This window comes from Macrosteles quadrilineatus, unplaced genomic scaffold, assembly GCF_028750875.1.
Source record: "Macrosteles quadrilineatus isolate MER2022 unplaced genomic scaffold, UCM_ALF_1.0 Scaffold_3__2_contigs__length_128488019, whole genome shotgun sequence".
NCBI classification, from domain to species: Eukaryota; Metazoa; Arthropoda; class Insecta; order Hemiptera; family Cicadellidae; genus Macrosteles; species Macrosteles quadrilineatus.
Window position 1 is genome coordinate 21,542,870 of NW_026542596.1, and position 23,149 is coordinate 21,566,018.

At 35.3% G+C, this 23,149-nt stretch overlaps 1 protein-coding gene across 1 annotated transcript in view; it reads left to right on the plus strand.

Annotated features, from left to right (window-relative positions):
* The window catches only part of LOC128988809 (uncharacterized), a 32,601-nt gene that overhangs the window by 225 nt on the left and 9,227 nt on the right, over positions 1-23,149 (plus strand). The window contains exons 2-8 of the mRNA XM_054410469.1: positions 6,073-6,111; positions 8,484-10,313; positions 11,412-11,522; positions 14,407-14,513; positions 15,023-15,137; positions 16,433-16,612; positions 20,375-20,502. Coding sequence (XP_054266444.1) covers positions 6,097-6,111; positions 8,484-10,313; positions 11,412-11,522; positions 14,407-14,513; positions 15,023-15,137; positions 16,433-16,612; positions 20,375-20,502 — 2,486 coding nt within the window. The 5' untranslated portion in view covers positions 6,073-6,096. The remainder of the gene's footprint in view (positions 1-6,072; positions 6,112-8,483; positions 10,314-11,411; positions 11,523-14,406; positions 14,514-15,022; positions 15,138-16,432; positions 16,613-20,374; positions 20,503-23,149) is intronic.

Sequence of the window (23,149 nt, forward strand, 5' to 3'; positions counted from 1 at the left end):
AGTGACATTGCTTTTCCTGTTATTGCTGGATAACTAGGCCTATACTTTAGGTAATGTTTAAAAGCGAACTATTGAGTGCAAGGGATATGAATAATAATTATCCTTAGTCCTAACTACGGGTACATAGGTCCTAGTCTGAATAGGTGTCATAAAAAATACCTGATGAGGCTACTCGAATAAAGTATCATTTTTTAGTTTAGAAACAACTAGGCTAATTGTATATTAAAACTTAGCCTAGCCTACTTGCATCATGATAAATAAATGTAGACCAAATCCTTGGTCCCATCAGTTAACTTAACCCTAAGTTATTTTAATTCAAGTAAGTTAGGCTAGGACTAATTTCTTCTTCAGTCTATTCCCTAGTCAAGTAACTTTTGGTGTAGGGTTTGGCTAAGAAGTTGGTCTAAGTTAATTCTTATCTTGTAGGACATAAGTTAGTTTGCTGGTTATCGATACTGACATGTTTCAACTTTTAAGTAATTGATGGTTCGTAACTTATACGATCCTTAAGTTAAGCCTAATACCAACTTGGTAGACCTAGGCCTACTAGGCCTAGTGAAACTTTTCTAGGAAAAACAGACATAGGCCTACAAATTAGTGGAGCAGTTTATTCATATTTAACAATTTGGTTCATGAGACTTATTTTATCTTACTTTTAAGTTAGCCTAACTTAAATGTAGACACAATAACTTAGGTGTGTCTGCATTGGCATAGCCAGGTTTGTAGCACCCTGGAGCATAAGTACTGTAGCTCAATCCCCCTCCTCCAATATTGAACAATACCTTTCTTTACTCATAAATATCTTCTTGATTAACATGCACACATATTGTAAGTATTCAGCAAAATTGCAACCATAGGTAGCCTACTTAAAAAAGTTACTTAAAAAAAGTGAAAATCTTGAATCTTGAACTTAACTTATATGTAATAACTTAAGTTATCATAGAATCCTTCTTAACTTATAAATAGTTTTGTGGTAAAAAAAATGAGTCTCGGCACCCTATAAGTTAGTGCCATCTTCAGACCGACTGCGTTTTAATCTCTAGGATGGCCAGAAACATCAAGAAATATATGAAATGTGCAGAAGCAAAGTCGCAAAAGTCGAATGTAAAGTAGGGTACGAGTATGATGCCCTGGGGTAACTTAGTTACGGTACCGATGACACCATGAGACTGTGGGATAGGCTGCGGCGTCTTGGCTCAGTGAAAGACATGAACAACAAATATTTGCCTATTATTTCTTCCGAAGAGTAGGTATTTCTTCCCCGAATCCCTTAGGCCTACCCTGGAGCAACTGCTCTTCTGTCGCTACTGATTGACAGAGCCGCCAAGTTTCATTGGGCTTTATCAAAGTTTAGGGCCTACAATGTTAAGTTTGTTGTGAGAAAGACTTAGTAAACCAAAATGGCTTTTATTCATTCAAAATTACAACCATGTTTTAGTTAAGAACAAATACAATATTTACAAACAAATCAAATAATAAATATTATCAGGTGATAATGTTCACATCACCACATTCTCCCCCACTATTTTTCAAGGTAGGTATAGCATATGTAATCCTTTAGATATGACGGAGGCTTGACATTCCTCTTTGGACGTAGTTCCCCCACAGCCGTCTCTGAAGTTGGGGTCTGAGATACCGTTTGTTGAGTTTCATTTTGAACTTCATTGTGGTCAATGTCTGAATTTATATTTTCAACAATCTTTCTCTCAGTAGTGTTGTCTTCATGAGGTAGATCACCAGGAGGTAGGCCAGCGGGTGCAAGATGTCTCAGGGATACTTGTGATTCTGACCCATCTCTTCTTCTGACGAGAGCGTACTGTGGATTTGATTCCAAAAGTTGAACTGGCTCCACAAAGTCATCATATTTATTAGATCTTACAAACTTTCTAAGCAGGACAGGACCAGGAGCGGATAGCCAAGATGGTAAGGAGTCTCCATTGGTAGTTCTTCTGCTATGTATAAAGAATCTTTCGTGCGGTGTGCAGTTTGTCGCAGTGCATAAAAGAGATCTGACTGAGTGAAGAGCCTCCTGTAATACTTCTTCCCATGCAGCAACTGGCAGGTTGTGGTTTTTCAAAGTTAGTAGGATGGTTCGCCATATTGTTCCATTGAAGCGTTCAATCTGAGAGTTCCCTCTAGGGTTATAAGGTGTCGTATGACTTGTAGCTATTCCGTACTTGTGAAGAAAGTCCGTCAGCTCTCGCGACATGAAAGATGAACCTCTATCTGAATGTACAAAGGACGGGGCTCCAAACATAAAAAATAGATCTGAAAAACATCTGATAACTGTTGCTGAACTAATGTCCTTACAGGGGTAAGCAAATACAAAACGAGAATACTCATCCGCCATGGTTAAAAGGTAACGGTTTCTGGTTGTTGATGGAAGAGGGCCCTTAAAGTCAATATTTAGACGTTCGAAGGGGGTGGTTGCCTTTATCAATTTGCCTTGGAATTGGTGAAATCTTGGCTTCACTTCTGCTCATATTTGACAAGCTGACGTCATCCTTTTTACATAATCCAGAGTACGTAGTTTAGATTTTTAGTTCTAATCCAATGAAACATTCGAGTGACTCCCGGATGGCAGAGAGATTTGTGTAATTCAAACAACTTGGCATTATCCCAGCGAACCGCACATGCCCGAGAGAGCGTATCTGCTTTTACATTCTCCCTACCAGGTCGGTACACTATTTCATATTGATAAGGTGTTAGCTCTAGTCGCCATCTCATAACTTTATCGTTCTTGATTTTGCTTGTATGCCTCTTGTCAGAAGATAAATGATAAAGCTTGCTGATCCGTGTATAATCTGAAGTCTCTTCCGATATGAAATGATTTCCATTTTCGAAGGGCTTCGACAATGGCAACGGCTTCTTTTTCAACAGCTGAATACAGCTTCTCAGATTTGTTTAGAGTCCGTGAGAAAAAAGTAATTGGCCGATTATCTTGACTCAAAGTTGCTGCCACGGCTATGTCAGATGCGTCAGTCTCCACTACTAGTGGCTCTTGTCCATTCCTAGGAGTAATTACTGAGTTTGCAATGTCAAGTTTGAGGGCTTCAAAATCTGCAACCGCTTCCTGTGACAAAGGAAAAGAATTTACTTGTGTCAGGTTTCTTATTTTATCAGAAAACCGATGTATCCATTTTGAATAGTGAGCGAAAAATCCTAGGACTCGCTTTAGTGAAACTTGGTCTTTGGGCACAGGAAGTGACAGTAGAGATTCTAGCCGATCTGGATCAGGTCGAATAGAGTTATGGGAAACTAAATGTCCCAACAAGGTTATTGAAGACTGGTTGAACTTGCTCTTTTCGTTGTTGATTACAAGTCCATACTTAGTAGTTACAGCATCTAAAAATGTTCTTAGATTCCCATCATGATCCTTTTGATCCTTTCCACATACGGTCAAATCATCCAGATAGGCATACACTCCATTCAGTTTTTCTTTTCAACTTTGGCACAGGAGCACACCAACAGAGGAGGTTTCTTACCTCCAAACCAAACCTGTATATTTGAGTGGAGTTTCATGATATCATGTCCGATAAGCACGTCAGTACAAAGATCTTCAAGAACAGTCAACTTAAAATTGTTGTAATTGTGATTCAACAGATTTAGGTTGATTTTAACAAACCCGTGGACGTTTGATTTCATATTAGAAGCAGCTAGTGATACTTGTCCACTTTCATTTTAACTAAACAAACTTCAAGTTTACAAAGCTTGATGTACTCCCGGTGTCTATTAAGCAATTTGCTTTCAGGCCATTCACTTTAGCTTCAACTGTAGAGTCCTTCAATACAGATGTATTATGTGTTGTTGCTATTAGTGCAGCTGATGTACTAGATGTCTTCTGTTTTACTTTAAAATGTTGAGTTGGATTACTTTTACAGACTCTCGCATAATGCCCTGTCTTGTTACATTTCCCACAAGTTGCTTCTCTGGCTGGACAGCGATCTCTAGAGTGTCTGTCATGCCCACAAAAATAACACTTGCCATCAACATTTTTAATAGCGGAAACAGTCGCTTCTTCCTTTTGTTGTAGTGGGAATTTGTACTGACAAGCTTGCTTTGCCAATTCATTCGTTGCACAAGTTTGCATTCCGTACATAGATTTTGGATAGCTCTCGACTTGAGCTTGAGCCATTTCAAGAGCTCTAGACTGCTTCAGCTAGGTCTAAAGTTTTATTTTCAAATAAGTTAGTCTCTGGCGTATGTATGACGAGGCTAAGCCATTGATAAAAGCATCACGAATGTAGTGATCCCTGTATTGAATCGCATTAACAGCTTCAAAAACGCAATCTTGGCTCAAAAGTTTCAGTTCCGACACATATTTGTCAATAGTCTCACCTTGTTGCTGTTTTCTAGTCATTACTAAATATCTTGAGAATATTTCATTCTTTTGTTTGATGTAAATTGAGTTAAGAACTCTCAAAGCGTCTTGGTAAGTTTCAGATTCCTTGATAAGTCTATAAGTAGTAAAAGATAATCGATTAGTTTGTAGTTTCAGTTTGTCCTTGTCTTCAACGAATTCTGTTATGGTTAGAAAGTCTTCGAATGTTTGTAACCAGTGCGTCCATTCCTCTGAGGCAGTTGGAGATTCCGGGTCAATTTGCAATTTGTCTGGTCTAAGGAATTTCTCCATTGTAATGTAGCACTAACTGAGTTTATCAATGAATGAATAAAATTGTTGTAAGAAAGACTTAGTAAACCAAAAGTATGGCTTTTATTCATTCAAAATTACAACCATGTTTTAGTTAAGAACAAACCTATGTCTGACCTACTTTCTTCTAAATGGATAGAATATATTTCTCATCCATATCAGCAGGCCCTTTTGTAATAAGTTGTACTAAGTGATACTTAGTGGGTACCTCCTCAAACATTTTCTATGATTCTGCTTAGGTAGTTATTGAGGTGTGATCATATTCTCTTAGCTTGTTCCAACCGTTTGGATTACAAGCATACTTTTTGCAGTGTGAATGGTAATTTATACCCTACTGTTCCAGGTAGTTACCTATGGTTTTATTAGCAAAGGCTTATTAAAAGTGAGGCAAGTGTAACCATAACCTGAAGAACTCAATTTACCATGATAAAGCATAAACTTGTTCAATGTTTGGGCATGTTTTAAAATTACATGCTTGTATGATACATAGGGTAGTTGATTAATTAATTTTCTGCGGGCTAACTCACATTTGTTGCCTGTTTAACCAAACTTGTTAAGTAAATATAAAATATAGCAGGCCTACATGAAAAACGAGCAAAACCCATAATTGATTTAAACACTCAGAAAAAGCAGATAACTTTTGTCTGGGTCCTGAAACTTTATATCCTAAACCATTGTGTGGTGGTATATTGTAAGCCGTCGTATATGGCTGACAAGTCCTTGATTTACATAAAAAGCTGTTAGGCCTATGTTTTGTTAAGTTGAGTTAGATATTGCTTCAATTTAATATGACAATCAATCTTTTAGTGTAGGGGTTGGTTAAAATTAAGTTTTTTAATATTAAGTACAAATAAAAGCGAATGGTTCTTTCACATCAAACAATTCTAATTTTAATTTAAGTTAAATTCCAATCATTATTTTCCCATTTAATAAACCATAGTTTTGGTCCATGAATGTCAACCTCAAAAAAATACCTTTCTCAGTAAGATGCTGCTTATCAATTGATAATTTTTAGAGCAGTGGAATCTTCAATGTTTTTTATCTTACACATCAATAATTAGGCCTAACTCTTTGTTACTTAAACAATAATTACCAATGTGCCATAAGTCAAACACGGGTGGTTAATTTATGAAAGAGTAAAGTCCCTTGCTAATTGTACAAAAGTTATCTTCTTGCTGTAACACAAAATTAACTATCAAAAATGCTACAACAGACAAAGCCACGTTTGCGGCTTCATAAGGCCCATATCAGACACCATGAGTAGGCCTACTTTTTTTAATAATCAAGAATTTTCTTTTGCTCTGTCAAATGAATATTTTTAGATGCTTTTTTTACTTAAACTGTTGAAGCTGAATCGATTATCAATTGTTTAACTTACATTTAAATGATGTATGTTATATTTTAACTCCATTTTGTTTTAGTTGCCTTTGGAAATCGTGGGTTCCATGGCATCAGAACAGGTTAGACACTTTAATTAGTAAGTGATGTGTTGTATAGGTACAAAATACACCTCTTCTTGTTGCCTGTCAACCGTTTTTCTTTTGTACCATACTTTCCTTTCTAGCACATAACTTTGTCCGCTGGCTTTTATTACCTTACATTATTTTTGTTTATGTCTTCCTTACAAAATGCCCGATGGATATTTTACAATTTCCAATTACTAAACCTAACATTATTTCTGATCCAATAATGAATTCCAGTTTATGTTATGTTTATGTTATTGTTGAGTGTTTTAGAATGGATGGTTTTCGAACCAACAGTTTCTTAGGTGGGTAGTTTGATTATGATTATGCAATAGATTTTTATACAAAAATGAGAATCGTTAAGTTACTTTAAATCTTTAAAACATAAGATTTATTATACCCTAACTGTGAATTTTCCAAGATTGTAAATACCAAGATGTTATGTACAAAATGTTCTTTGTCTTTACCTTCAGACAATACTAACAGAGGCTGTTTCTTGTTTCCCTATTCACTTCTTTGTTTTAGTAGACCTGGACTAACAAACTGTAGGTGTTATCATACTTTTCTATTTCAAGATTATGGTGGTTGGTTTCCTTTAAAACTTTCTGTTTTCTTTATTTTATAGGAAATTTACATATTAATAAACATCTGAGAACAATAGTGATAGGTAGAAATATAATCAAACTAACATTCAAATTGTAGAACTAACCATCTGCATTTATCATAAAAGATATTGAGAAAACCACATTTATTTAAAACCAGCATTACGGAATCGAAATTAATGTGTGTCCCTTGCATATTGTTAATATTCATTTTAGTATGAAAAAAATGTTTGCAATAACAATGTGTTATTGACAACATGGTAATTTTTATTCATTCCTTAATATTGAAATGGACTTTAAAATCTGCGGTCATGGAAAATTCGTAAGAGGCGATTGGAGATGCCAGGCTGCAGCTAGCGCAACCTTCTCCCAAAACAGACTAAGTACATACAGAAGTTATACAGAAAGACCGCTCATTGTCGTCAGCCCATGGCCAACAAGCGCAGTCGGCAAAACCCGCAACTATATGGCAGTAGAAAACGTCTTGAATATAAAAGCATTAGAAACAATCAATTTTAAAATATTTAACCACGTGTCTTATATTTCTTATAGAGTATTAGAATCATACAATAAAGTTTAATGTTCGTAGATTTAGGTTTGTCAATTTTGATTTTGATTTGTAAATTTTGAGTTGGCCTACATTTAAAGCATAAAAATTTTGGAAAAATTGTAGGCCTATCTTGTAAAGCAATGATTTATTTTATTTTACCATATTCTCTGAATCGTATATAGCGGAAAACAATCAGGAAAAGATTTCTCGTGATAAAATACCAGTACGGTACAGTATATTAATCTGTTCAAAAGTCCCGCCTGCCACTCTTTTACGGTGTGCTGCAGACCTTAGGTTAGTTTAGTTTCGTTTCATTTGTCAAACTCTTGAAAAAGGCATAACTTACCAATAGGCCTACATACAAATTGTCTTTATTTAATTTATCACCTTACACAAAATATATGTTCTTATAAATGTTACCTACATACAGTATAGCCTACTAAACTAAGCCAAACTGAACTATAGTAACTTAACCTAACTGCTGAAGTGCAGTGTGAAAAATAAAGCTTCATAAAATTTTGAAAAACATTCTGTTAACATTTACATTTTTTGCGCGCAATTTTAATTTTACACCGCACTTTGAATTATTAGAGCCTATTCAGTACCGGTACATGCGCCCTGCCAGCATTAGTTGCAGCCTGGCCTCTGTGACTGCCTCTTAAAATCCATCCTTAGTTTATTCATGTTAAATTACGGTGTGTTCAATCTAGGATAGACCTACCATAATAAAAAACTGGGTTTACAATCCATAAAAAATAAAAATATGTGTTTTAGATTATTTTACTGTTTAATTTACTAAGCCCTTGGACATATACCTACTTTAAAGCCTACTTTAAATATACATTATTATAGTCCCTTCTAATCTTAATCAAAAAATATCTGTTCTTACACAAAGTTGTATAAAAAACTACTTCTAATTTATTCTTGTAATATTGCATCTTGATATTTAGGTAAAGCTTGGGCCGGTCATGGAAATGGCTTGTTGCTCCACCAGTTGTCAGAAAAATTCCTGTTGTATAATGTGTTTGCTTTGGTAAAAGTCAAATTTGATTCAATTACTATGAATATATTCAATCAATTTTACACTACTTAACTGCTATGTTTGATCAAACAATTACACATGCCATCAAATATATTGTATATAAGCATGCACTTAAAACAAAGCAAAAAAATATATATAAATAAATGTTTTTGTAACTAATGTTTAATTTTTACAGGTTAGCTCTCGTAAAAAGCAGTCAAGAAGTGTTCCAAAAGAAGAACTGAGACATCCAGTCCTCTACAGACATCAAGACTGCATCCCTAACCCCAAGTTGCTCCAGAGTTGTGAAAGGAATGTGCTTTTAGGTTTAAAAAACAATCAGAGTCAAAACAACATTCGGAGCAAAGTAGTTGGACAAGAAACCAATGAAAGTAAAAGCAATTCCAAAAAGTGTAACCACGTCAAAAGTAAAAATGATGATAAAACTGATAAAGCAGGGCAAGAGACAAAAGTAAATTTGTCTCAACCGAACGGTACTTTAGGGAACAATGAAGAGTTGAGTAAGTCAAGGAGAAGACGACTGAGGAAACGTAGACTGCTTGTGGCCTTAGCACCGACTTTGACTAAAAGTAATCTTTCTCCTCCACCTACAGTGGTTAATAATCAAGGGGTGAAAGTGATACCACGTCCAGTTGCTCAATCTAGCCTCTCGACTGACGTGCCTCCAAACCCCACAGCACCGAGCAGAAGCGAACTTGGGAAACCTTCAGTGAAAGAGTCGAGGAAAAGATCTGAAAAAAGCATTAGCTCTAGAAGCAAGAGCTTGAAAAGTAAGTCATTAGCAGAAACAACACATCACACTAAAGCTGATATCATAAAGACTTTGGAAGAAAAGACACTTAATTCTTTGCTACAAACCTTAGTGCCCTTGACAAATTCATCTCCAAAGAAGGAGAAACCTTCTTTGCCGCTATTCTCTTTTCCAGAAAAAAGATTTACTACTTCTGAATCCAAAGTGGACAAAGACGGAGTGTTTTATTTTGGAGAGACGAAGCATCAGTTGGAAAAGTTGTCTTCTTCGTTTAGTAACTACAGCACGAGTCCTTTTTCTGATAAGTTTGACGCTGCACAAAGCAAGGAGCTGAACCGAAACTGTTTTTCAGCAAGTAAAATAAGTAGCTTGGAAAATATTGTCCCTAGTTTCAACTTTTCTCAGACTGCCTCTGCTAGACCAAATTGTTCTACAGCTATTAGACAAAACTTATTCAATTCTGAAACTGTTGCGCCAAACAAAAGGCTTGTGGGGAATAACATTTATCCTTTTCCATCAGCTTATACAAAAGATTCATTTCCAAGTCCTGTTTTGAAAGATCTATACCAGTTTAGAAGTGAATGTTTTACCAGTCCATCTGCAACCCCTACTTCTCCATCCAATTACGTAAATAGACCAAATAATATCCCTACAAATACCGCTGAGGTTTTAAATTCAGCAACCAATCTGATAAAACCCCTGCATAACACCCCTGTAACCGTCTCTGGACCAAAGACACAGGTTGCATCTCAAAAACTATTTGATTTCCCACAATCACTTGTTCCTAATACAGCTGTTGGAAAATCTCCAGTGGGAATTGAAATCAGTAATCCAGAAACAAATATTAAACCTGCTGTAACAATGAAACCGACTGAAGATATTAAAAAAAGCAACAAAAGTAGAGAAGAAATTTTACTTGAACGAGAAGCAAAAAAAGCAGCTAAGTTAGCTGCTAAAGCTAAAAAATCTACGACCGAAAAAGGAAGTGTTCCTATTACTGATGCAAAGACTGAAACTGAGAGTATAAATCAAAATAGCATTAAGAATAAAGTAGCCTCTGTGCCTCAGCCAGTAAACCTTGAGAAAGGACCTTCTAAGGATACATCTACTACAGGGAACAATGATGTTCCTGTTATGCTAATAAAAGATTTAGAAGTTGACAGTAAAAAGCAAGGACCACCAAAAACTGCCTCATCTGAGGATGCTCCTGTAAAAAGTAAAGCCGAACTGAAAGCTGAAAGGAGGGCCAAACAAGTAAGTAGTAATTGCATAGATATGTTTTTGTCATATTTTGAGGTCAGGACGTATGGCCAAGATTTATGGAAAATGATTCATAGATCAACAAATTTAGTGATTAGATTTCTATATCCCTTACAAACATGGATCAAAAATATGAGAGTCGATAAATGCCCAAGCTTAATACCCAACTATTTTAAATAGCTGTTTAATTCATAAAAAATGTGTAGAGAACCACTTTGGGTAAGTGATTAAGAGAGGGTGGTGGAATAAGTTAAGTAGTTTTCCAGCCGAGTAGTTTAACTTGGTAATTAGACACGCCAGATATTAGGTAAATTATTGGTGATATTTTGACTACCCACATTTCTCTAACTGTAAGTTTGTTTTTTGCTAATCCCTACTATCGATGCCCTGCAATGAAACTCAGTAATATTTAAAATCCCATAGGCTATTTACACTTGTGTAGAAATGGTTGAAGCCAGAAATTTTGAATCTCAAAATCAAAACTAAAAATTGACTCTCCAAACCTAAACGTTAAACATTTTTAATACGTTATACAATCAAAGCTTAAAAAGAAATGTCAGTCCTGATCCTGACATAACAACATGAATATGTGACCAAATACGCTTTGAACAAAAAAAAAAAAATGCTATTACGAACTACAAAAATTAAAATAAATTGAACTTACTTCTAACCATAAATATAAGATCAATTCAATCATTTAGTAATAATATTTATTTGTGTTTAATAAGCATTATGCAATTATGATTCAATCATTGAAATGATGATTGATTGAATGTGTTGAAAATGTCTGTTTACAATAATGCCTCTTGTGGTTTAAGTTCTTATTTTTTTACCGAGCAGTGCTATTGTTTTGAACAAAAGCTTAACACTACTAATCATTCATATGAAATTTAGTGTACAGTGGGTTGTTTGTGCATTATGTTTGTTGATTGCTAATTCAATGTAGTGAAATAATTAAACTACATGAAGCTCTTCAGAAACTGTAATTTTAAATTTGTACTTCGGTTTATTGGGTCACAGTTTTAGGTTTGCCAATTAATGAAGACGACTGTCTAACATTCCTAATTACTTGAATTTTTTTATTATTCACAGGAAGCCCAGCGAGCGGCCAAAGCAGCTGGTAAAACCCCACAGTCTCAACCGCAAGAGAAAGTTCCAAAAGCAAAAACGGAACAGTCAAAACCTGTTGTAAGCACCCCAGTGGTAAGTTGTTCTTGAACCAAATATAGGTTAGTCTACTAATAATGGTTTGTATTGAGACTTAAAATCAGTAAGGCATTCCTACTACACAACTAATTGTGTGTCTGTCTTACCTTGTGATACTTGTAAACTGTAGTTAAATTGTGTTAAAATTACATAGGATTGTTCAAACATTTCTCTTGGTTCTCAGTAGACTGAGTGTGGCTTTTTTTGTTATTATTACCAAAGAAATAAACGGTATCAGCAATCTGACACATACTTTCTCCCATTAGCTTGTCAACAACCTTTAACATGGGTAAGCGGTGGGAGTAACAATATTTTATAGGAAAAACTAGCTGACCCGGCGAACTTCGTATCGCCTAAGTTATAGCAAAGATTACTTGCGTTAGCATATGTAATCTTTGGTTATAGGTTTCCCCTAAGACAGACCGATGGAAAGAAAGTACCGTTACGTTTAATTTTCAAGATGATCTCGTTCGCATCGCTCAATCACGTCCTGGTTGAAGTTCGTTCGCTACGCTCACTCACCTTTGGGTTGGAGCTCGTTCGCTACGCTCACTCACCTTTAGGTTGGAGCTCGTTCGCTGCGCTCACTTGCCTTCAGGTTAGCTCGTTCGCTACGCTCACTCGCCTCCAGGTTGAAGTTCGTTCGCTACGCTCACTCACCTTTTGGTTGCAAATTAGCTGTTGTCATAAATGTAAAAGAAATAATAGTGCTGCACCCTGTTGGTAATCCTTGTAACTTTAATGCTATTGAACATCATAGAACAGAACCAACTTGTTTAATTGAAACAGCTGTTAAGATTCATTAATTCCATTTCTCATAAGGTTAACATGGGAAACTCCAGAGCCACTGGGGCGGAGCCCTTTTAAGAATTTCGAAACGGGAAATAGCTTACGTCCGATTCGCATACCTACAGAATTTACACACCAAATTTCATAACGATCGGTGAAGTCGTTCCGGAGGAGTTTGCAGACAAACACTGTGACACGAGAATTTTATATATTAGATTACAAAAGTTGCATTAACTTTTGAATCACAATTGTTTTAGCAACGGAGGGTTGCACTATTTTGATTAGAATTATAAGGACCATAACACATCAACTTTAATCAAAACTGGATGTTTTCCTCAAATCCTACTTTATTTTATTTTATGGGTTTTTCATTGGAAAATAACATAAGTTACAATAACTTTTGAACCGTAATTTTTTACAGAAATGGGATTTGTACCATTTTGTTCAGAATATAACGGACCAAAACATACTGATTTTAATCAAAACCGGCTTTTTTCCTAAATTCCTATTTGTTGTTACTTTCTGGGAGTTTTTATGGGAAAATAACATAAGCTACAATAGCTTTTGAACCTTATTTTTTACAGAAATGGGATTTCTACCATTCTGTCCAGGATTTAAAGGACCATTAATCAAAACTGGATTTTTCTAAAATCCGATTTTTTGTTATATGAGGGGTTTTATGGGAAAATAACAATAATTTTTGAATCATATTTTTTACGGAAATTGGAAGTTTTAAAGTAGGGCTGATGAAAACACAGGATGACCAGTGCCGGATTTACCACTCTAGGGCCGCAAACAAAAGGGGGCCGCAGAGGATTGACAAAAATATTTTTTCAGTACAAACAAATTTTAATTTTTTGACCATCAGGTTTTGTTGCGACCCCGTGGTAGAGGAATATGTCCATTATTTTCCGCAGCCACGGGAATCGATAATGATGTCCCCATGATTGCGGCTCGCGGGAGAAGTTCACAATTTTGCCGCAGTTTTGGGTGTCAGTGACAATAATATTGTCTCCTTTGTTTAAGGGTAAGTGTTCAAGATTATTCCGCGATCGTGGGGGACAATGATGATTTACCCGTGATTGTGGCCCGCGGGAGATGTTCTCGATTTTATTCGCGATCGCTGGTGAGGATTATGATGATGACTGTGGGAGATTCTTATGATTTCACCACTATTAGAGGGAATTCCTTTACAGGGTTGGGGGCCACTCAATTAATTTGGCCTAGGGCCGCAAGTACCTTAAATCCGGCACTGAGGATGCACGGGACCAAATATTTTCAATGTACCACTAAGTTTACTTGATTGAACATTTTTGTAATGACGATACAAATAATTGACAATGAGTTTATAAGGAGTGTAAAGCTAAAATTAACAGCAATTTTTAGGGAGAATTTTGTAATTTTCCACTTAAAGGTAAGAAAAATCAGGGTTAAAGTTTGTTGTCCTGATCCTGAAGGATTGTTTTAAATTCAAAGGATCACCTAGCTTAGTTATCTGTATTAAGATAGCTCAATCTCTTGGCACATGCTTGCAGCTAATTTTCTCTTGTTGGGTGAAGTGAACGTTGAGATTAAACTAAACGGCGATATAGCCGAGACTGCAAAATATGCTCGCGTGTTGCCGCGATCACGAATGACGATCACGTTATTGCTGAGACCGCAACATTTACTTAAGGTTAGGCCTATTGCCGCGACCAAGATTGACGATCACGGTATCACTACCGAGTTGCCGCGATCGTTATTGACAATCTCGATATCACAGAGACTGAAACATTTACTTACGGGCGTTGCCGCAACTCTGACGATCAATGACTTTACTAATTATATAAAAGTTTATTTCCCATTGCATTGTGGGCCGGATAATATCTGTTTGCTAATTGGTAAGTTGTAGAGTAATAAGACAACTTTTAATAATTGGTTTTTCATATAGAACTATTTTATTTAGCTTTACGATTTTAAAAAAGAAGGAAAAGGGGAAAATAATATATTAAAATACTATGTAAATGTAGAGCCAGAACCCTGAACTTTAAATAGGCTTAATTCACTTAATTTACTTACCTAATAGAAAGTTGACAACAAAATTTGTTTCCAGGTACAGACTGAAAAAAAAATTGAGGTGTTGAAAACACTAACTCAACCAAAACCCAAACTGTTTAGTCATCTGTATCGGGAAAAAACAAATATATCTACTGAAAAGCTGTAAGTGTTCTTATGTATTTCGTGTTACATTAGAATCTTCTATTACTGCACAGTTAAAAAAGGGCAGTGCAAAATAACAACTATCCATAGACCTAATCAGTAAAAGAACAATTTTTATGTAAGTGTGTGCTCCTGTTAGTAACATACTTTGGTACACATAATTATTGTATTCTGCACTCATTCACTGCAAAGATAATCGCTGAACACTGTTAGGTATATTAGTGTATCTTTATAAAATTTTTAAAAACCCTTAATAAATCATTGGTTTTTGGAATGTAACAACATAACACATTTGTGATTTCATCATTGCAGGCGACCTTTCAATACTCTTACAATGTTATTTATATTTTAATTAGTATTTAATTTCTTAATATAAAAGTGAAATGTATCATCTTGGATCTAAATTGTCTACAGGTTTGCTGCAACAGAACTCCAATTTGTACAGTTTATTTTAATCATTCATTTAAAGTTAGTTACTCGCATTATAAATCACTGTTTCTGTATTGTAGATTGAAAGTTTCCAGTCTTCACCCAGCAGTAGTTAGATTAGGTGTTCAGTATGCTACAAGGGTAGTGGTTGGCTCCAATGCTCGCTGTGTGGCCTTACTGCGTGCATTGATTCAGGTGGGCCAATGAAATGGTTACTTATATTGTCAACTGATAGCCTATATTGTAAATTGTTAATAGTATAGTTCAAAGTAGGCCTTATAGCCATAACACACTCAAACACCATGACCCAACACCGTGACTCAAACATGACCACTCAAAGTCCAGTTTGTTGTTTTATTAGTTGTACTTTACACATACTGTGTCTATTCTTCATTTTCTAAACTTATTTTTCGTTTTGTCAGGTTACTGTAGGTTAAGCCATAGATAAATCATACTCCCTTAAAGCAGATTTCCCATCCTTTTGGAACAGCTGAGGCCAATTTTATTGTTAGTTCTGTCCTGTGTACTGTAGAGTCTTGTTTTTTTACAATTTGTTTCTATTATTTTAGGGTTAGTTTCTCATGATTTGTGCCTCACTGTTTGGTTATATAGCTAGTGGACAAGTTATTGTTTATGATTAGATAGTTTTAGGTTTTAAATTACTAAAATAGCAAGAATCGAATTGTAAACAAAACACGACTCTACAGTAAACCGGACAGAACTAACAGTAAAATTGGCTTCAGATGTTCCATAAGGATGGGAAATCTACTAAGGGAGTATGTTTTATATATGGTTAAGCCTGTAGTTTTTTTAAATATTAGTAGTAAAACATCCTCACAAAGTCTTACAAAATACCACTTTAGATAACCATGTGTAATTAGTCAATTTTTTTAGTTTATTAGTAATAATGTGGTTTGAGGGCTTCATTAAGAATTTGTTGGAACATTATACAGCCAATTTATTGGGAGTGTGATCAAAATATTTGAAGAAAACGAAAACCAAAGTTGAAGCTGAGGAAGACAAAATCTTAATTTAATAATAAATGATAAATCTAGATTGTTTTTTTTTTATATAATTTGTTTCACTAGATAAAAAAACAAAAGTTAGGTCTACTTATTAGATTTACTAGTAGTACTAGTAGGTGGCCTACCCGTTAATTTCACTATAATTTGGATATAATCTTTTAAACCTCCAAAAAACATAGTTTTGTGTATTTTTGCAGGTTTTTATTGTGCCGATTGGCATTCAAGTTAAATAAAGTGTTCGTACCTAACTCTTTTTTTATTCTCATCACTCATTATTCACAATCATTGCCAAGACCTTTTCCATGCACAATCAGCAAAGCTTCTCTAATACGCAAACTCGGTTAAAACTGTAAAAAGAAAGGAGGATAAAGATATGTGAGAAACAAGACGGATGTTAGTTTGTAGTTCCAGCTCCTCTGTTTATACTGTTTACCACTATCAATAAGTACAAGTTTGTCACGTCAGATGGTGAATGACTACACGACGCCGTCAGAGAAAGATTTCTCGCGAGGCTTGGAGGAAGAGTTGGGTCCGGTGGTGAGATACCTGGACCAGTGCCGACCTCTGGCAGTGTCTATGACCAATGCTTTGAGACATCTCAGCAGAACTCTCACTCAGCTGCCCAACAGTATGACTGACGCAGAGGTGACAAACTTATATTTTACTGTTAATAATACAATTAAAGGAAGGCTAAGCATGACCAATGAAACTATGATAAAGAAACTGAATAACCTATTTTAGAATGTTTTTATTAGCTCGCTTTCTTGTCCGGTACAAATTTTGCAATCAATTTTATACTAACTTCCCAATGGGCTAGAGACTTAAAACTTGAAACATAGCTCACAAATGCAAGACAATGCAATATTATATAATTTAATTTTCATTTTCATATTTCCCTTGGGCTACGCCCCATGGGCTTGTTTTTATTTATAACTTCATACTCTTACAACAATAAGTGTATGCTAAATTAAATTAATCATTAGCTAAGACTAGCTGTTACCCACGGGCTCCACCCCATTTTACTACATTAGTATTAATAAAACTATTGATTGGTTAAGTTAAGATGAAATAAACAAAGCAGAATACAAACAAATAATAACAGCTGAGGTATTTTTAACATCAGGTAAATGGAAAGTTCCCTTTGGAAAGCAATTACGACCTTATAGGGCAACTTATGAAATAATGGATAATTTTGCGCAAGGTTTCTCGTCATGACGAACATTTTAAGTATATGGTTTATTGCGACTTGTAGTTTTCTCAAAAGTTCATGGGTACTTTTGGCTTTATATATAGATAACAGCTTTAAAATTTAAAAAGTGGCAGCAACAACCCGTGTTTAATAGGTTTTAGTACGGTACGGTACAGAATATAATCTAAAACCAAATGATTTTTATATAAAAATCCATACCATAATCCCCAAAGTTTCATGCAGATTACAGCTGTGTGAATTAATTGAAAATAGAGCAACTGTGAAAGAGATATAGTGTCTTTTGTGAGCGCAAACACGGACACACCATAAGACATAATGAGTAAGGAAGAGACAGCTCAGGTGAAGGAGAGCCGAGAGGCCGGACTGAAAACCCAGCACATAGTGCGCGATCCAGTTGAAGTAATAGAGATCGATGGATCCAACTCAAAATTTCAAAATGGCAGCCATTTTAATTCTTTAGATTTGAATTACAAAAAAATTAATGATTTTATTAAAAATGCTTCGAACACTTTTAATTAGTATTTAAGATTTTATATCTAACATGAAGATACCAAGTTCAATAAACTGTATGAGCAATCTGACACATACTTTCTGCCATTAGCGTGTCAACATATCGTTTATCATGGAAACGGGAACCGTAATTTTTACAACAATGGAGGGTTGCACTGTTTTGTTTAGAATTCTAAGGACCATGACAATACTTATTTTAATCAAAACCGGTTTTTATTAAAAACCCCTTCTTACCGTTACTTTATAGGTTTTTTTTTTGAAAATAACATTAGTTGCATTAACTGCTGAATTGTAATTTGTACAGTAATGGGAATTGTACCATTTTGTTCAGGACTATAACTTACTAAATTTTTATCAAACCATTTGAGCCATTTTTGAGGAAATTCCATTTTTCCGTTTTTTATGGGTTTTTATGGGAAAATCACCATTAAAAATCAAAATTTAAATAAAGTGAAAAAACGCCTGGATATACCATGGATTAGTACCTACATACCAAATGTCATTAATATCGGATTACAGGGTGTGGTCTGTAGTTCTGATGCATCCACACATACAGATAGACAGACACACACACATAACCACGCACACAGATGGACATCACTTTGAAAACCACTTTTTTGGGTTCAAGGAGACCCAAAACGGATATATCCACTCAAATTCTAAAATTTTGTCGAAAACAATACTTTCTCCATATACAATGTATAGGGGGAGAAAGTAAAAATATTAAATAAAAATCGTTATATTTTATCTATTTTGATTTGTTAAACAAATTTTCATACCTACTCCAGAAAATTCTGCCGTTGGCTCAATTCAACTATGTTCATTGTATTCTAAAACCGACTACAATTTAAGATGGGACTGGAATGTCGAGTTTTAAAGGTTGTTAGGTGAAATCTTTTAGTAAAACAAAAGGAATTTCCTCATTACAGGGTCTGACTTAGGGGAGGTACGAATGAGGCATTAGTTCAAAATTCCTCCGTGAACAGCGCTGTAGTAGAGAGCACTTTGGCAATGAAGGTTTACTAATCGCAAAAATAGTTCTGTTCATAAAATAAAATTATAAATGCCTCAAATTCAATTTTATAATTTTTTTATTATAAAATTAAACTATCTAACCGAACTAACCAAACTTGCTGATAATGAAATAATATAACAAAAGTAGGGATGGTCAAGTCTCGAAATTTCGGGAAATTTTCGGGAAATTTTCAATCTCGTTACACGAGACGAGATTACTTTTTGGCCGAGATTTTTATCGAGACGAGAATAAAAAAAAAAAAAAAAAAAATTAAAAACGCCTGCAGAAAGTCAATGCAATACCCGCAATACAGGAGCGTGTTGTAGTTGCGTTTCCTTTTCGAAGGCGTTCTTATTTAATTAATTCTTTTAATGTAAATATTACTTTAATTCTTTTAATGTAAATATTACTTTCATTATTTTAATAATATTACTTTAATAACATTTGAGAAGTTTTGTTAAGTGTAAGCAGTGTGAGGAATGTTTTATTACTATAAAAAAAGTCAAAACAAGTAACTATTTTATAAAAATTAATATTGCTTTTATTTTATGATTTATTTTATTTTAGGATAAGTTGAACTCTATCCTAACTGATATCACCATGTTTCCTAATCGTAGGCATTTTTAATAAGTTAGGCGTGATTAATAAAAAAATGTTATGCTGATGTTATTTAATGAAAGATTGTAAATATTCTTGCCTATTATCATTATTTTAGTATTTAAACAGTCATCTAACAATGTTACAAAATCAGGTAAAAATTTCGAACGTGCATTTCCCGTTGTGTATGAGAAGAGAAATCTCGTCTCGATCTCGTCTCGAAATTTTATGAGAAATAAAAAATCTCGTCTCGAACTAAAAATCCAATCTCGTCCATCCCTAAACAAAAGTTTAGTAATAAAAAAATAATTTTGTTTATTAAATAAAACTAGAAATTGCTCAATTAAAATTTTTTAATGACTTAATAATAAAATTAAACTGTCATAACCGAACCAAACCAACCAAACTTGCTGATAATGAAAAAATCTTGGACAAAAAGTTAATGCTACCAGCGGGATTCGAACCCGGGACCTTCAGCATATCAGCCCGGCATGCTGACCACTAGACCACTGATGCCGATGGCCACAGACCGTATTGTTACGGTAATGGCGTTCCTTCAGCTAATAAGAAGTCCACAGCTGTCATCGTAGGCTCTTCTATACCTCCCCTGAGTAAATACCCTCATTACACCACATAGATTAAAAAAACTCTGTTATAGATTTATTATCTTTATGGATCAGCTGAAGACCAAAATTAAGGTTTGGTTAGTTCTACCCGGTTTATCTGTTTAAGGTTTTGTTGTTTATTTGGTGGTATTGTTTCTCACTAGTCATTATTTAACAAAAATTTAACACTATTTTAACTGAATATAACAATCCATTTGTAAAATATTGCTTGTTGTAGTAAACTTTCTTACCACATTTTGTGGTTGTTATTACATAATCCTGGGTTGTAACACATTCCTTTTCTTTATCATATTGTAGTTCTTTGTATCCTTAATTGTATCCTTTACAAATAGGTTTTACTGTAAAACACCCATCCAACCACATGAAAACACTATTATGATGTTGTTTGACTTGTAGAAAGATAACCCAATTTAATACTATTGAAGTAAACCCTTTATTTTTTGTTTCAGGCCAAGCGGAAAATTTGTGATGTACTAGAAACTTATATACATGAGCAAATCAACATGGCCGGTAAATCAATATGTGAAACAGTGCAGAAGAAAATCGTCAACGGAGATGTGATCTTAATTTTTGGCTGGTAAGTTCTTGTTTTTCTGTCTTGATTTCTCTCTTCTTTCAGTTATTATGAGTTTTTTTTTTTTTTAAACTAATTAGAAAGAACTAATTTATTATTTCATCAGGTTCATACTATTGCAAATAATTAGGGTTGGTAGATTCCATCTTCAATTCTCGATTCCACTGTTTCTTGGAATCGGGAATTGATCGCCTAAAGTCGATTCCGATTCCTTCGATTCCAGGTGGTAATTTTTCCGCCGACTAGTACATTATCTTATATGGATTATTGTGTAGGGCCTAATAAAGTTTATAGTAAGCTTGTATTTATTCCCTGATTCATTCTCCTTAACTGTAAGAAAATGCTGATTAAGAAACATTTCACATAACACCTCATTCCGCACTGTCATACTTGTTCTCAATAAGCGGACGAAAGACTGAGGCATGACGACACGACACGGGCGTGGCAGCTCAGATGAGTCGAATCCGAATCTCCTAAGAAATCCTAAGAAAAGATTCGGATTCAAGATTCGATTAACAAGATTTGAGTATCGCTGACAGAATACGCCGACTCGCCGACACCCGCCAGCTCTATCTATCTAAAATGTGTAGCAGCACAGTAGTAGCAGTGTCAATCTGGAATAACATAGCTGGAACAAAGCCAAACTCGGCCTCAAAACTTTAAGGCTTGAATTACGTGTCTTAGTCTAATATTAATTGTATTGCAGGTAACAGAATTTCTCGATTCGACACCAGTTCAGAAATATTACTTACAATTCTCGATACCAATTCCATATAGAAACTCATATGTTTAAGGAAGTTGCCATGGTCAATGTTTTGTTGTTCGTTTAAATTCTGAATCAGACAACCGGCTTAGTTCATGCCGGCCCAAAATTGTCGTGCGCTATCAGTTATTTATCGTATCTAAGTGTGATAAGAGAACGGAATCATGGAACCGCTCTTGCTTTTTACGAAACAAAATAGCCGTAGACAGAAAACATCCAAATGGAGGTATCACTGGCACGGCAACTCTGCTAGAAAATCGAGACGCTGTAAAACGTTGTTATGTTGGTACCACTAGAAGAATCAATCAGCTCATTGGCTGTTGGCATTTGCAATGCCGTAGTTCCAAAGTACTATTCCCCTAGTAAATATGGCCGCCAAAGTCTCAATTCTCGCATTCAGTGCTACATTTGGTTGTAGCTCTAGTTCAGTGCGAGCAACTATTGCCGGTATCGACTTAACCTTGATCGCAATAAGTAATTGTCTGTGTTCGTGTTTGTGTAGACAGAAAGTGAAAGTTTAGCATTTAATACGTTATTTAAAATTGTATTAACAGATTATACTACTGTATCGATCAACGAATTTATAATTAACAAGTGTACCTACAACCATGAACTAGACACAACAAACGAGCTTCATAATTTACAATGGGATGAGAAGGCTACTTGTGTTGTTTAGTCAATGGTTCAACCAGCTTACTTGGCAAATAAAACAACTGTGTAAAACCCTATTTTGTTTGCTTTAACCCCTTCGCTTACAACGACGGCGATCCGCCGTCGCGCTCCCGTTAGCCATTGTGTGAAGCGACGGCGAATCGCCGTCCGCTATTAAAACCTGTTTGTGCCGAGTTAGTTCCCCAGAAATCCAATAGATCGCATATGCTTCTTGTTCTATGATTTCCAGGCTTTCTTTTGGTTATATTTTCGTCATCTCAGTCCAGTCCAATCGGCAAAAAAACTGAAGTTGAAATGGTGCAACTTAGCAGCTGACGACGTCTACACTGGTTTCACAGCTGATACGTTGTTGTGTTTACTTCGACGATGTAAACATTGTGTTAGAGCCTTGTTTTACTTTATTATTTTATTGAAAAGTGTAGTTATCTTATAAAATAAGTTATGGAATTTACTTAGTGTAAGTTTTTATCAGTATTTTACTTTTTCGTCGTTATAATGACTGAGTTATTAGGCCTATCATGTCGTGTTTCTCTTCGTCGTGATAAAGATTGAGCTACAGTATCTTGTTTTACTATATTATTCAATTGAAAAGCTTTTGTATAATACGATGAGTCTTCAAAATAACTTGGTATTCGTGGATGAATGTGGAAAAGAGTTAGATGAAAGTGACATCATAAAACTTATAGGGGATTGTGACAGTGACAGTGATTGTGACTTGTTTGAGGAGAGTGGTTGGAGTGATGATGATGATTTGGAAGGGAGCAGAATTCAAGTGAGTAATAAGTCTAATACGCCTATTGATTATGAGACCACAGTTTCCCCAGAACATAATACTAATTGTGTTAGGCCTAGGCCATTAGAAAGTGACCAGTTGTTGCTTGAACAGCCTTCTTGCAGCTATGCTAGGCCTATGACCCCTCCAGATGCCCTTACTGTCCAATATAATTCAGATTTGTCTAGTAGGCCTGAAATATTTGATCAGCATGTATCTTCTCCATCACGTGATGAAGAATTGCCTAAATCAGTCCAGTTTCTTGATCGGTTATACCGCGGTAGTATGAGCGCGCCTTCTCTCTCGCCTACACCGAGTGAGGAAGCTGACGACCCTGGTTTCCCTGACTCTAGGCCTATAAATGATATAGATAGTGGCAGGCATAGGCCTATGACCCCTCCAAATGTCCAATCTGATTTAGATTTGCCTATTAGGCCTGAATT